This window comes from Anguilla rostrata, chromosome 19 (genome assembly GCF_018555375.3).
Source record: "Anguilla rostrata isolate EN2019 chromosome 19, ASM1855537v3, whole genome shotgun sequence".
In the NCBI taxonomy this organism is placed as follows: Eukaryota; Metazoa; Chordata; class Actinopteri; order Anguilliformes; family Anguillidae; genus Anguilla; species Anguilla rostrata.
The window spans coordinates 9,484,794-9,498,819 of record NC_057951.1 but is presented as its reverse complement, the minus strand read 5'-3'; the positions used below and the strand labels follow the sequence as shown (position 1 = coordinate 9,498,819).

At 49.1% G+C, this 14,026-nt stretch overlaps 2 protein-coding genes across 6 annotated transcripts; one reads left to right on the top strand and one right to left on the bottom strand.

The window, feature by feature from the left end:
- The first annotated feature begins 48 nt into the window (after positions 1 to 48).
- On the top strand, positions 49 to 7,374 carry LOC135245994 (uncharacterized). 5 transcript variants are annotated; one of them, XM_064319469.1, is made up of 17 exons: positions 49 to 449; positions 1,241 to 1,286; positions 1,406 to 1,472; positions 1,634 to 1,751; positions 1,859 to 1,891; positions 2,400 to 2,432; positions 2,659 to 2,704; positions 2,825 to 2,888; positions 3,949 to 4,042; positions 4,148 to 4,180; positions 4,309 to 4,353; positions 4,704 to 4,937; positions 5,149 to 5,255; positions 5,606 to 5,774; positions 5,859 to 5,940; positions 6,159 to 6,220; positions 6,313 to 7,374. In XM_064319469.1, exons 1-17 carry the CDS (start codon positions 162 to 164, stop codon positions 6,457 to 6,459), a joined length of 1,668 nt encoding a protein of 555 aa, XP_064175539.1. In that variant the 5' UTR covers positions 49 to 161; the 3' UTR covers positions 6,460 to 7,374. The 5 variants fall into 5 exon arrangements, 4 of the variants coding, with proteins under 4 accessions (XP_064175539.1, XP_064175538.1, XP_064175542.1 ...); XM_064319468.1 differs by having other exon boundaries at positions 2,819 to 2,888; XR_010327484.1 differs by lacking the exon at positions 6,313 to 7,374 and having other exon boundaries at positions 2,819 to 2,888; positions 5,606 to 5,778; positions 6,159 to 6,225.
- Positions 7,375 to 7,748: 374 nt separating this feature from the next.
- Positions 7,749 to 13,957, bottom strand: LOC135245993 (forkhead box protein M1-like). The gene is made up of 9 exons (XM_064319467.1): positions 13,797 to 13,957; positions 12,157 to 12,670; positions 11,659 to 11,807; positions 11,098 to 11,265; positions 10,653 to 10,781; positions 10,232 to 10,282; positions 9,856 to 9,910; positions 9,570 to 9,751; positions 7,749 to 9,370 (listed from the first exon to the last, which is right to left on the bottom strand). The coding sequence occupies exons 2-9, from the start codon at positions 12,623 to 12,625 to the stop codon at positions 8,639 to 8,641; spliced, it is 1,935 nt and encodes a 644-aa protein (XP_064175537.1). The 5' UTR covers positions 12,626 to 12,670; positions 13,797 to 13,957; the 3' UTR covers positions 7,749 to 8,638.
- Between the last annotated feature and the right edge of the window lie 69 nt (positions 13,958 to 14,026).

Here is a 14,026-nt window from a genome sequence, read left to right as displayed (position 1 = left end):
AATTTCCCGATCCTGTGGTTACCGGAAGTTACATTCAATGTAATAACATTCCTGTCCGTCCGTGGTCCGATTCCGGACGCTCCGTCAACAAACCAAATCAAATGTATGTCGACTGGTAGTTATCTCTGTGTTACACAGTTTTCAGCGAGATAAACGAGGTCATGTCGAGTAACTGTGTTGTGCCTGGCTGCGACAACATGAATAAAGTGAGAACTAACGTAATGTTCCACGGTTTTCCTCGTGGTAATTCTCGGCTGTGCAAATTATGGCTTACCGCCATGGGGTATCCGCCGACAAACAAGCTATTGATGGCAAAAGTATGCAGTGATCATTTTTTGAAATGTGATTACAAACATCCTCGACGTTCGAAAGCAATCAAGCTAAAGCAGACTGCAGTCCCATCAATTTTCCCACAGACTCAGGTTCCATTGATTGAAATGAATGTTGTGGTGAGTCATCCAAACTTTATCGCAAGTATTGTATCAGTTGCAGTTGTGTTGCTTAAGATATAGTGCACATTTTAGAAGCAACTTAATATTCTTCTGTTCGAATATGATAACATTTAAGTATTGTTGATCACGTAACTAGAGCCCACTTCCTGTTTCGATCTCGGACAAACAAAGTTTGTGCAACGTTTTGTATTTCCCTGCTCATATCATTGAATGCAGTTCGAAGCTGTTTTTTATAGAGTGAGTATTTTCTCTCAACTTGTACTTTTTAAATTTGTGATCTTAAGTCTATATCTTCCAAGTCATGCCAGCCTTAAACCTTATAATTAAGATTCAGCGTTCAAAAGTCAGGCATTTAAAGCATGCACGTCCAGGTACCTCCCACCAGGATGGTTCGCTGAAAAGGGCGAGCGAAACTCATGTAAACCAAATGAGCAAAAAGCTGGTTTCACTACATTGAAGCTGCAACCGGTGTGACTGCAAGCCAGTGACTGTCATGTCATCCACACAGAAATTATTTGCCTAACCAATTGCTGCAGACATCTGGCATGAGGGTGTTAGCTTAACTCATGCAGGTGAACATTTTTGGCCAAATGTAAATGGCAAGCTAAAGTTAACTATGATCTTTAACATAATGGGCGGCTCTTGAAAGATGTCAGTGTGGTCGGTGAACAGCATGCTCACTTAAAATGGTTATCAATATACACGATTAGCTTCATACTGTATTTGTTGCCTTAAATTCGCCATGGCTTGGGTTTACATCTGTTTAATCAAGGAATTTGTGTTCAAAGGACCAGCAGCCTTCAGAAGAAAGTGAAGAGATGACAAGACTAAGTGGTAAGTATTCACTGCCACATTCGGTGATAGCAACGTAATAATTCAGGTTTTATTTCTCATAGCTTTACATCCGTTCAGGTTGTAAATTACCTCTCACGTCACATGTCTGTGTTTCCCAGATGTAGCAGGAAATGAAAATGGCGGGCTTGGAACTGAAGTGTGTGCTTCATCAGCAGAGGGAGAACAGTTAAGTTTACACCTGAGAAAAGCCTTTTATAATACAATGCTATGTCGACTACTGCAGACATATGAAGACTCACAACATTTGGCCTCAGGGTTTGTGAGAATTAGTATTTGTGAAGTGAAATTCACGCCGCTATAATTTTCATTCAATATCTGTTTTGAAGGACACCATCAGAACACACTCCCGGTTCATCTGCCTGTAACGCAACCACTCCGAAGGTCGTTACGACCCGGAACACACTCCATCCCAGTCGCATCCACGAAGATTACTGTCGCTCAGGGGTACGTTCCAAACAAAAAAAAAAAAACTTGTGTGTTCCACTCTAAAAGACTGCGGTATTATTTCAGTATTTCTAATTTGAAATATTGTTTTTGTGTAAATTCTACAGAGCATCCAGTGGGCTGAAGACGCTTGGAAAAACGTATGTAATTCAGAGTAAACATGGGAATTTGTGACTGGATGTGGGTGGAAAGGAGCTTTTGGAAGCATTTTACATCTGGTGGGCCTAGTGTTTTTCACACACAGTCCAGTCCTAGGAGCGAATGCGTTTTAAAAATGGCCAATTAAGAAACTGCCAAAGTCACTCCAACCCAGCCCCTCCAGGAGCTCAGACTGACAGGCCTGTAATAGGCAGGTAACAATAGTGTAAGAACATTGTGATTGACAGCCCTGTAATAAGAGGTGAGAGATGACATGGTTGTTGCTGGTCCTCAGATGAGCTTTAGGTGGCAGTGGCTTGGTATGAATGTGAAGAGGGGCGTGGCTGAAAACCCACGATGGTCACACGCTCATGCTGACATACGCCGACGGACAAGCTGATATTGAGAACGTTATTGAGTGATCATTTCTTGAAATGGGATTGCAAAAATATGCGAGGTTGGAGGGGAGTAAAGTTGAAGCTGACTGAAGTCCCATCCATTTCCCCACAGATTCCAGCTCCAAAGATTCAAACCAGTCATGTGGTGAGTCATGCAGCCTTTATCACAAGTATTGTTTTACCGTTCGCAGTTCTGTTGTTTGAGACTTAGTGCATGTTTCATATGCAATTTTATATTCCTCTGTGCACATAGTGATAACCTGTAAGCATTGTGGCTCACATAATTTAGCAGTCACTTCCTGTTTTGATCTTGGGCGAACATTGGATTTTCCATTTTTGCAATGATTTAATCTGGGAATTTCTGTTTGAAGGGCCAACAGCCTTCAGAAATAAATGAAGGGATGACAAGATTAAGTGGTAATTATCCATTTCCGTATTTTGTAATAGCCGTATAATAATTCAGGTTTTATTCATCGTAATTTTACATTCATCCAGATGGTAAAGTACCCCTCTCATGTCTGTGTTTCCCAGATGTAGCAGGAAAGGAAAATGGCAGGCCTGGAACTGGAGGGGAAGGGAGTTATTCAGCAGTGGGAGAACAGTTAAGTTTTACGCCTTTATGAGAAAAACCTCTTAGAATACGATGTTAGATCAACTACTGCAGACATGTCATGCCAAACTAAATTTGGTTTAAGGGTTAATGAAAATTTGTATAAAAAAAAGAGAGATTCATGCAGCCATAGTTGGTACGATGGGTTTTATATGGAATTTCGCTTCGGTCTGTTAGAGAGTGTTTACCTTGGAATCTTGGTGAAAATCAGGATCTCAAACAGACCAGGCAGGACTGACGGATTTGGCAGTAACCACGACCTTAGTGGTGACTGTTCATTGACTGCTCATCTGTTTTGAAGTTCACCAGTACAAAGCCTTGTGTTGCTTACTTTAACTGTCTGTTTTGAAGTTCACCAGTACAAAGCCTTGTGTTGCTTAGTTTAACTGTCTGTTTTGAAGTTCACCAGTACGAAGCCTTGTGTTACTTACTTTAACCGTCTGTTTTGAAGTTCACCAGTACGAAGCCTTGTGTTACTTACTTTAACCGTCTGTTTTGAAGTTCACCAGTACGAAGCCTTGTGTTACTTACTTTAACTGTCTGTTTTGAAGTTCACCAGTACGAAGCCTTGTGTTACTTACTTTAACCGTCTGTTTTGAAGTTCACCAGTACGAAGCCTTGTGTTACTTACTTTAACTGTCTGTTTTGAAGTTCACCAGTACGAAGCCTTGTGTTACTTACTTTAACCGTCTGTTTTGAAGTTCACCAGTACGAAGCCTTGTGTTACTTACTTTAACCGTCTGTTTTGAAGTTCACCAGTACGAAGCCTTGTGTTACTTACTTTAACCGTCTGTTTTGAAGTTCACCAGTACGAAGCCTTGTGTTACTTACTTTAACCGTCTGTTTTGAAGTTCACCAGTACGAAGCCTTGTGTTACTTACTTTAACTGTCTGTTTTGAAGTTCACCAGTACGAAGCCTTGTGTTACTTACTTTAACCGTCTGTTTTGAAGTTCACCAGTACGAAGCCTTGTGTTACTTACTTTAACTGTCTGTTTTGAAGTTCACCAGTACGAAGCCTTGTGTTACTTACTTTAACTGTCTGTTTTGAAGTCCATCGGCCGGTAATGAGCCCGCCCCGACCATCGTTGTGGACCACTCCGCATTCCACCCCAGCCGCGCCCACGAGCATTACTGCCAGTCAGGGGTACGTCCCGAACAAGAACGTCTATCGAAACTTGCGTGTTCAGCTCCGAAAGACGTTATTTCAGCATTTCTAATTTGAAATGTTTATTTTGTGTGAATTTTACAGAGCGTCCAGTGGGCCGAAGGAGCTTGGAAAGATGTATGTTGAGTGGGCGGTGGGAGCCTCTCGCGCTGTATTTAACTGTGAAATAGTCACTGTGAGCCTTTAAATTTTGGAGATTTGAAACTGACTTTCAGAGTAATGTTGTGTTCTTCAACGTTCCTCAGGTGAGCGGTGAGAATTCGAAGAAGGGGTCATTCCCGCCCATCCAGGTGAGTGCTCTGATCGTGAATCTGAAGGGGGGGGGGGGGGGGGGTAGTCTGTAATTCAGACTGAAAGGCGAATTTGAGACTGAATGTGGAGGGGAAAGAAGTTTTTGGAGGCATTTCACATCTTGCTGGCCTAGTACTTTTCACACACAGCCCAGTCCTAAGAGAATATACATTTAAAATAACGGCCTAATGTCGTAATTAAGAAACAGCAGAAGCTGCTCCAACCCAGCCTACCAGGAGGGCCAATAGACTGTGATGGGCAGTTAAAGATGGTGTGATTGGCAGAACATTGTGATTGACAGCCCTGTAATAAAAGGCGTGTGATGACGTTGGTTGTGGCCGGTCCTCAGATGAGCCTGAGGTGGCAGTGGCTGGGCATGGACATGAAGGGGCCGTTGCCACGGACCCACGACGGGCACACGCTCGCGCTGACCGTGGTGGACTTCTACTCCAAGTGGGTGGAGGCGTACCCCATGAGGTCGCTCTCGCCCGCAGAGGTGGCCCTCCGCATCCACTGCCTCATCTGCCAGCTGGGGTGTCCTCACCGGATCCTGTCGCGGTTGGATAAGACCTTCATCAGAGAGGTGAGGCGCTGAGGAGAACTGCTCAGACAACACCTACAGGACAGACGGCCTTGAGTGACTTTTAAGAAACGGTGTAGGCTTGATGCACGAGCACCACTTCTGCACAGTATAGCGAGGCATTGTGGGTAAGCCAGGCGGTGTTGAGTGGTGTGTGGAGTTCCCGCTCTCACGTGAACAGGTGGCTTGTGTGGTGACATTCAGGATGTTGCAGGTGAACCTGGCGCTCAAAACCTACCTGGATGTGGAGGCCTGCTCTCTCGTGGTCTTCCACTCAGAGACCTATGCCCTGGACCTGCTCACTCAGTCCTACATCGACAGGTGGGCCAAAGCCGTCCTGAGTGTGACTTTCCATTGTGCTGCAGTGTGTCTGTGCTGTGGTGTGGCTATGCTTTTGTGTGTCTGTGCTGTAGTGTGGTTGTGCTGTAGTGTGTCTGTGCTGCAGTGTGTCTGTGCTGCGGTGTGGCTATGCTTTTGTGTGTCTGTGCTGCAGTGTGTCTGTGCTGTAGTGTGGTTGTGCTGTAGTGTGTCTGTGCTGCAGTGTGGTTGTGCTGTAGTGTGTCTGTGCTGCAGTGTGGCTGTGCTTTAGTGTCTGTGCTGCGGTGTGTCTGTGCCGCTCTCGGCTCTGTACTGGCGTCTGTCACACGGCCGCTGTCTGTGTGCCCGGGCAGCATGCTGTCGGAGCTGGTGAAGGACCACCAGAGGAGCTGGGACGTGCAGCTGCCCACGTCCCTGTTCTCCCTGCGCTGCAGAGAGCACCCCGGCACCCACCACAGCCCCTTCTACATGCTGTACAGCCGGGAGCCCTGCACCGACCTGCCCAGCGCCAGGGAGCAGCCCGTCAGTAAGCCTCCGCTGGAGCTCCTTTACCGGCCTCTGTAACGCACCGTGGGTCTGACCCTCCTCTTTATACACTGTGTGCAGCTCGTCGAGGATGAGCTCGTCCACGAGGAAGACACCCCTCCGCCCCCAGACACAGCCCCGGGGCCAGACTCTCAACTTTCAAGTGAGTGCCACGGTCACACCCTTAGAGATGACGTACGGTAAACAGAGTGAAATTCTTGAGGTGTACCATACGAACCTTTTTTTATTTATGTTCACGAATGTGTTGATTTAATTTCCTTTAAGGATGACAGTTAGGAGCGGGATGTTCACAATGTGAAAACAAAAGTTCATTCATGATATCTGATGCAGTTGCTGGTTTAACGGAAGGTGTTTTTTCAGGCGCACAAACGGCTGAGCCCGTGCCTGTGATTGACCTGGTGGACGTGGAGGAGGTTTTGGTGGTGAGTAGAGAACGCAGTACTGCGGGTCGCTGGAGTAAATTTGTGGGAGGAGCCTTTGGGCTTTACGGAGCTGTGTCGCCCTGCCGCTCCAGGTGCAGTGCGAGCGCTGCTCTCGGTGGGACGGGGTCCCGCGGGCGTCGCAGCGGGAAGGGGACGACGCGTACACCTGCGCGGCCTGCCGGGGGGCGACCCGGCGCGGGCGGGAGCCGCAGAGCCGCCTCGCGCCGGCGGTGAAATGACCCGGGGCGGAGTCGCGCCAGGAAGAGGTCGCCCCCGACGACGCTCCGTGGGCTTCGCGCCGTCCGTCGGCTCAACTCAGGTCTCACGCCTTTTAAGGAGCGTCACAGGGCGGGGGGTGTGATGTCACAGTAAGCAGTGTGTGATGTCACAGAGCCAGCTGTTCAGGTTGACTGACAGGAAGGGCATTGCTCTGTCACCATGGACACACTCAGTGTGTGCTCTCAACCTAAAGGGAACCAATCAGAAAGGTTCTAAGCACACTGCATAATAGCACTAGTAGCTGATTCAAATAGTGTACTCGAGTACAGGCTCCGTTTCCTACAGAGCGGCACTGGGCCAGTTGCCTCGGTGCGTTTGGTATTCGTGAGTAGGCATGAATTGGTAGACTTGGGACACTAATCAGCAATGTTTGCCTGTTAAAAACACATTACACATATCAAGTGCATTATCCATAGTGGAATTACGCTCAAAATGACACACCAAGTTCGTCTCACCACCCTAAGCCTACTATGTTCATGAGTACTGGTAGCAGACATTTTAATGAACACGATTTCAAACGATGAAATCTTTTTTCTGTAGACCATCTTTTGGAAAAGGGATACCTGCTGTTGACGTCAGTGAGCTCTTTGGCTGATTCCTATTGGTTGTCACTTCCTTTGATGGGGGTGGGGGGCATCACTCAGTTCCTTGAAGTTGTTGTGTGCACTAGCTGTCCTTCCTGGAGGACTGCACTGTCTGCCTATGTTTGTGCGGTTCGTTGCAGTGCAGTTCTTAAATGTGCTACATGGGAAAGTTGCGAGCTTCTGCAATGGAGCCCGACAGTCATGTGGAGTTCCTGTTAAATGTAAACTTGGATATTTCTATTTTGTTGTACCACTGGAATGTTTTATATAAAAGCAATGCATTTGTTCTCACGTATCTGATTGGTCAGTTATACTGAAGACTGTACAAACATTAAACCACATATATTAGTATTAGCATCAAGACACAACAGTATTCCCTCGATAGGTGATGAATTAGCCACAAATGGGATATAAAACAATGCAAGGACTTCTCCCACAACTGCTCGATTGTACATTTCCGAGAGAAATAAACATTTGCCACATTTTCTTCTCCACAAAAAACATTTGCCTTCCCCAATATCGACAGATATACCTAGTCAGCAGTATGCTGTTTGTACATTACTTTACTGAATTTAATTGAAATAATGTTTTTAATTTGGTGGAATCTGAATTAGACTTTCTCCCACGGATATAGAGCATACCTAAAGGGAAGAAGATGACTTCAGTAAAAGGTGAAACTTGCTTTATTGATCCCTTCGTTCTGGTGTTACAAGATTACATTGTGCTATAAGTCTCCAGATCGCATAAACAGCAGACGTATAACTTTTAACAAAGGTGGCAGATTCAAATCCTTAATACGCTAGTGTCTTACTAAGAAAATACAGTTTTTTCCTCAATTTATATCTGAAACAATAATGCAAATATATAGAATGTGCAAATTAAAATATAGTTATCTTCTGAAATCACTGCAAAAGAAAAGACTAGCTTATCTGAGCTTGTTCCTACTTCCTTCGGGTCAACGGCCGTGCAGTTGGCCCTCCACAACACAAAACATGCCACCTGGTGTGAACTCGCACACACACTCACACCACACGTGCACACGCACGCACACACACACACACATACATGCCCACACACCACACACACGCACACACACACACACATACATGCCCACACACCACACACACGCACACACACACACACAGACACACACACACACACGTACACACACACACACACACGTGCACACGCACGCACACACACACATACATGCCCACACACACACACACACACGTGCACACGCACGCACACACACACATGCCCACACACTACACGCGCACACACACATGCATGCACACACGCACACTCACACACATGCGCACGCACATGCACACACAATAGACATAAACAGCAAGTGAAGAGAAGAGGTGGTCAGTCACAAAAGGGTAAAGGTAGAAAACGACAGGACGGAAAGTGCAGACGAATCGCGCACGTGCGCATGCAGAAACGGCACAACAGAGACGCGCACGTCACATGAACTAGCGCGAAACGAGCGCAGGAGTCAGCAGCTTGGTGAGGAGCCCGGCGCGGGCGGGGCGGGGCGGGGTCACTTGAGCTATGGGATGAGGTGTGACCAGCTGAGGTTGCAGACGTCCAGCTCCTCGTCCTCCAGGCCCGAGAAGCTGATGTCCACCAGGATCTTGCTCAGGCTGTCGTTCATGGTGTCCAGGACCAGGCCCTCGGTCAGGGAGCAGTTGGCCGGGACAGCGCCCCCAGCTGGCGGGGGGGACCGCCGCACGGACGAGGTGAGGAGTTCGCGGGGGGAGCTGAAAAGGGGCGGCTCCCTGAAGGGGGTGGAGTCGAAGCCGAAGCCAAAGGGGGGGGTGCAGTTTTGGTTCTGCGGGGTCAGGCTGGGCCCCAGGGGTCCTCGGATGGGGCTGAAGTCCAGCACGTCGCGGGCGTCCGTGACCCGAGGGCTGGTCCTCCAGGGCGAGGGCAGGGAGGAGGAGGAGGAGGCGGCAGCGTTCTCGCTCACGATTGGCTTGCTGGGGGTGGAGGAGGCGGGGCGGCTGCCTTTGATTGGCGTCTTGAAGGCACACGCCCTCCCCGGGCTGTCCAGCCCCATGTCCTGAGAGGCGGAGAGGTCGGAGGTCAGGCCCGAGTCAAAGAAAGTGCTGTCGGGGAAGAGCAGCACGGGCTCCTCCCTGGGGGGCGGGGCCAGGTACTGCTTTCGGCGGGAGCCTCTGGCCACTCTTTGGGCGGGGTGGTTTGGGGCCGCCGGGGCCCCGAGGGTCAGGGAGACGCACAAGGGGTCCTCCTTAAATTCCTCCACAGGGGGCGGGGCACACTGCAGGACCACACACACACATACATTGTAGTTACATTAAAGTTCGGTCTGCATCTTATTGGATTATAGTTTCAAGCCATTTCGAGTTTCATCTCATTTCAAGTTCAAATCTTACTTGTTGTACAAATAACTGTAATTCCTAAACCCCTTAAAAAAAAACCCAAAAAACCAAAGGCCCCTTGAGGAGGGCGAGCGTCACCTTGGGGGCGATGCGGACCCTTTTGCCCCCTCCCTGGAACTCGGCCGCCAACGAGCTGCAGTTCTGCGGGGGCGCAGCTAGGGGGAGCTGCACCGAGGGCAGGAAGAGAGAGGGGCTGAGGGAGAGCTGTATGGGCACCAGGTAGGACTCGGGTCGAGAAAGAAGGGGCTTCATCTTCCTCTCTGCGTCGAGAACAGAGGGAAAAAGAGAGTTAGAGGAGCCTTAAAGAAAACCAAAGCTCAGTGTGAAAATAAATATGGTCTCCACCCCCTTTCCTGTCACTCACCCGAGCTGACTGGGATGGCCACTTTCTTGATTTGGGGAACAGCTGGCTTTAGTTGCTGTGGGGGGAGATTTCTCAGCGTTAATCTCTCACTTGGGGTGAGCGTTGATGGCTAAAAAGAAGCGCTCCTCCCCTGTCAGACCGCAGCACTGACTGCCTGAGCTACGCCTGCGTGGTGACAGAGGGTCACCCAGCTCAGCCCTGCTGATGTAACGCTGTGGCGGCCATCTTTCCCTGTGTCTCGCACATCTGCTGAAGAAGCGCAGAGAAGCGGGGGAAAGCAGGAACACAAACGCATTCGCCCTGCCCTCAGCCCTGTCCTGACTGTCCCGTACACTTTCGGGTGGGGTTGGGGGGGGGGGAGAAAAAGCAGGCTTACTTGTTGCTCACAGACCTGTGTGGAATGGGGGGTACTTGGATCCAGCACCTGCTGTGGGAGGGGGTAAGGAAATAGAAGTCAGAGAAAAAATATCAAATACGGCCAAGTCTTAAGCTTCGTACACACCGGCATTAAAACCTGTTTTTAAAACCGTTTCGGCTCCTCAAACCTGTCAAATCCACACGGTCGGGTTTCGAAAAACCACCTAATGCGTCAGAGTAATGCGTATAGGAAGACGTTCCCGAAACATTTCAGAACTCAAAGCGCCGGTGTGTGCGAGGCTTTAGATCTCTGTTCTCCTTCTGCTTTTAGCAGCAGCGCTCATCCGGGAGAGCAGCGGAGACCTGGACGCGCTCGAACCGAAAAGGCGCCGGGTGGAAATCTCAGCGCAGGATCGCGGGCGCGCACTCGTGACGCCCACCTTGTACACCTGATCCAGGGTCAGGCAGCGGTTGGCCTCGGGACGGATGGTCCAGAAGGAGATCTTCCCGTCCGGGGACGTCTCCCGGGTGAACATGTCGTGCAGGGACAGGTTGTGGCGGATGGAGTTCTGCAAGTGGCGTAAGAAAAAAGAGGCCGATCCGACACGATGCTAAAATGAAGCTGGAAGCGCTTGGCAGTCAGCAAACCACAAATACACACACAGCTATGTACAGCGTGCAAGTGGCTCTGTGTAAGAGCGTCTGCTAAATGCCGGTGATGTACTGCTGCCGTTTACAGAAATGCAGAACTACAGAAGCAGGTTGAAGGCTGTGTTCGTGCTGTCCTATCCCAATGGGACAAGGTCACAATTTAATTAAAATGTGGAAGATGTATTGCTTTCGCAGCAATGTCTGCGTGTTTCTGCGCTCTCTGAGCGTGCGTACTTTCCACCCTGGCTTGGCCACGCTTCTGAAGTAGGGGAAGTGGTCCTCGATCCACGTGTAGATCTCCTTCAGGGTCATCCGCCTGTCCGGCTTGCTGTTGATGGCGAACTGGATCATGGCCATGTAGGAGTACGGAGGCCTCTGTGCCCCGTCCAGGTGCTGGGAGAGCTACGGGAGAGCGGGGCGGGACCACCGGGGTTAAGGTCAGTTCAAGGTCAATACACGTTAAACCGATTCAGCCACACACTCCACATGGAAATTTGGTCCAGTTCCCACACAAATAGCCAATTTCTGTGTCCTTTTTGAAATCACTTTTAATGATAATATCAAGCTTCAATATTCGACCGTTGGTTCATTATTTGAGCGAAGCTTAGCGCTGCTGCTGTGTGCGTTGCTCCTGTGAGGTTTATTTAATACGCTGTGCCGCGACACCCTTGTTAGCAGCTCTGCGTTAGCACATCTGCCAGCGACGATGATAACTGGAAACGGATTAATTAGTTGAACGGGTGGTAAGCAGCGTATGTGATAATCAGTCAGAGAGGCCCGTGTCGGTGTGCTGACCTGCAGACGCTGGGCGCAGGGCTCCTGGTTCTCCTTTTCGGAAGCTCTCCCCCCGGCGCCCGACCCCAGGCCGTCCGAGCACATCCCCCCCAGCCACTGGATGTTGGTCAGGCTGTCATTCAGCGGGCTACTGTCCTGCTCCTTGCTCGCTGAGAAACAGGAATGAGAGATCGCGTCCCCGCCATGTGAACCACTGGTACTCTGCACCCCTGCAAACCCTGTTGTCTTTAGAATCTGGCGCCTGTGTCACGAAGCGGGATTCCCGAGTTAGCTGGATAACTGCACCGAGTAAAACCCGGGACCATTCCAGATCTGGAACATGGAGTGAAGTAAAAAGTGCTATTCCGGGTTTTGCTCAGTTATTGGCTAACTCAGTAATCCCGCTTGGTGATGCAGGCCCCTGGTGAGTGAAGCTGAACAGACATGGAGAACCGCCTGGGGTGATGCAGACACGCTGAAATAAAAACATGCTGCCAGGTTAGAGGGCTTCCGACTCACGAAATGTCGCTGAGCTCAGGGGCTTGGCTTCCACGGGGCGGTCCGTTCTGCGCCCCGACTCTGGCTTTGGGTTGAGGGTGAGCGGGTTCCCGAAAGCCCTTGCGTCGCCGTCCTCTCCCCAGGAGGACAGGCCGAGAGAGCCGGGCCAGTCCTCCGGGCTTCCGCTCCCGCCGCTCAGCAGGATGAACTTGCTGGGCCCCTGGGGACCGCGCTCCTTGCCCCTGGCGGAGAGGCTGTCGATGACGCTCTGGAGGTCCGCGCTCTGCGGGACCACCACCACCTGCGTGTCGGGCATGGACGGGTGGTCCACGATGCGGAGCGCGTCGGGGAGACCCCGTTCCCCGGGAGCGGGTGGCGCGGCCTGGCGCCGGGCACCGTCGGGCACATCGCGGGCAGCCTCCGTCTCGCTTTCGGGAAAGGGAAGCTTCCTCCTCTTGAGAATTAGCGGCCTCCTGGGACTCTGTCTCATCCTGGTCAAACGTCAGTCTAAGGTGTCCTGCACTCGGTCCAGAGTCTGAAAGTGGGACATACATAATTTTATTTTTTTTAAATAACCACTTTCTTGATGCTGCAACAATAATGTGAGCAAGATGAGAACGCTTTAGAAAGTCCCTCGTATGTCTGAAACACGTCCTCTGGATCAGTGCTTCACAGCCTGCAGCCAGAGGGCTGCGTGTGGCAGTCTGCAAAATTGTGCAGCTCAAATCTTGCTGTGTGAAATTCATTTCTCTGCGTTTCCATAAATAAATTATGCCGATTTTAAGTTCAGTGCTCAGTGAAGCTGATGAACACTTGGCTAACTTGCAGTTTTTTTCTCAATTTCTTAGTATGAACAAATCTACTGACAGTCAGTATAATCTAAAATAATAGCACCACTAGAAAATGGCAAAGAGAACCGTTTCTTGTTACCTGAAATGATGCTCTGACAGCAGCCAATGTCAATGAAAAGTGCAAAAGCTATTGGTTTCCAGTACCGCTCAGATTACGCATGCCAAAAACAACAGCCGGGAGTTCATATAAATGGTGTATGGAGCATCAGTTGGGTACAATACTAGAAATGCTACAATAATCGAAATTTTAAAAAATGCAACTATTCGGAAGATATTTTCAAACGTCCGTGCAAGTTGTGACGTATATTGATAATAAGCAGACGATAAACCATCTTCTAGAACTGTGTCCTTCAACCGATTTCAATTCTTTCGGAAGTTCGACATTGGGTTCGGTGTCAAGCCACATATGACCAAATGAAGATGCCTGCAAAACAGTAACGTTAACTGAAGCCTTAGTTATTATTAATCGTAATTGTGTTGGATGTGGACTAGTTGCAGCCACCAAGACATCTAGCTAACGCATCAGCGAAAGTTTACTGTAACAATGTAGACTAGCTGCTAGATTTGTAATAGCTAGTGCATGAGCTAACGTAATGCAAGTTGTTGAACATTGCTAATGTTACGTTGTCTTATGTTTAACTCGCTGCATCAACTGTATTTCAATCGAGAAAAATGGCTTTATATCAGCGCTAGCTAACGTTAGCTAGGGCAGTTGCAGTGACAGACCAGCTGGATAAAACTGTCATAAAAGTGGACATGAATAAGCAAGCTAAATTAATCGATACATATTCATTCATAAATATACCAGACCTTCATATTAGAAAAATGTCCTGTTGATCGTCAGTCCCTCAGTCCCCCAGTATTTTAGTATCAATGTCCAACATTAATCAAAGCCAAGAATCTTGATCATATTTCTTTCGATTTCCTTTCACTTTGTTGGGGGGATTTGAATTTTGGCGCAGTCCTACTCGTTCCGGTCATGTGATTAGTTGAAGCCACCGCATAGATGCAGCCTCCCCCTCCCACTGGCGTCTCTGAAC

Coding starts and splice junctions, on each gene's coding strand:
- LOC135245993 (XM_064319467.1), bottom strand. CDS start 12,625: ATGAGACAGAGTCCCAGGAGGCCGCTAATTCTCAAGAGGAGGAAGCTT. Junction 10,782..11,097: donor TGGCCAAGCCAGGGTGGAAA/GTACGCACGCTC, acceptor CGCCACTTGCAG/AACTCCATCCGCCACAACCT. Junction 9,371..9,569: donor GGGTCCGCATCGCCCCCAAG/GTGACGCTCGCC, acceptor GTGGTCCTGCAG/TGTGCCCCGCCCCCTGTGGA.
- LOC135245994 (XM_064319468.1), top strand. CDS start 162: ATGTCGAGTAACTGTGTTGTGCCTGGCTGCGACAACATGAATAAAGTG. Junction 2,889..3,948: donor TATTCAGCAGTGGGAGAACA/GTTAAGTTTTAC, acceptor TCTGTTTTGAAG/TCCATCGGCCGGTAATGAGC. Junction 5,256..5,605: donor ACTCAGTCCTACATCGACAG/GTGGGCCAAAGC, acceptor GTGCCCGGGCAG/CATGCTGTCGGAGCTGGTGA.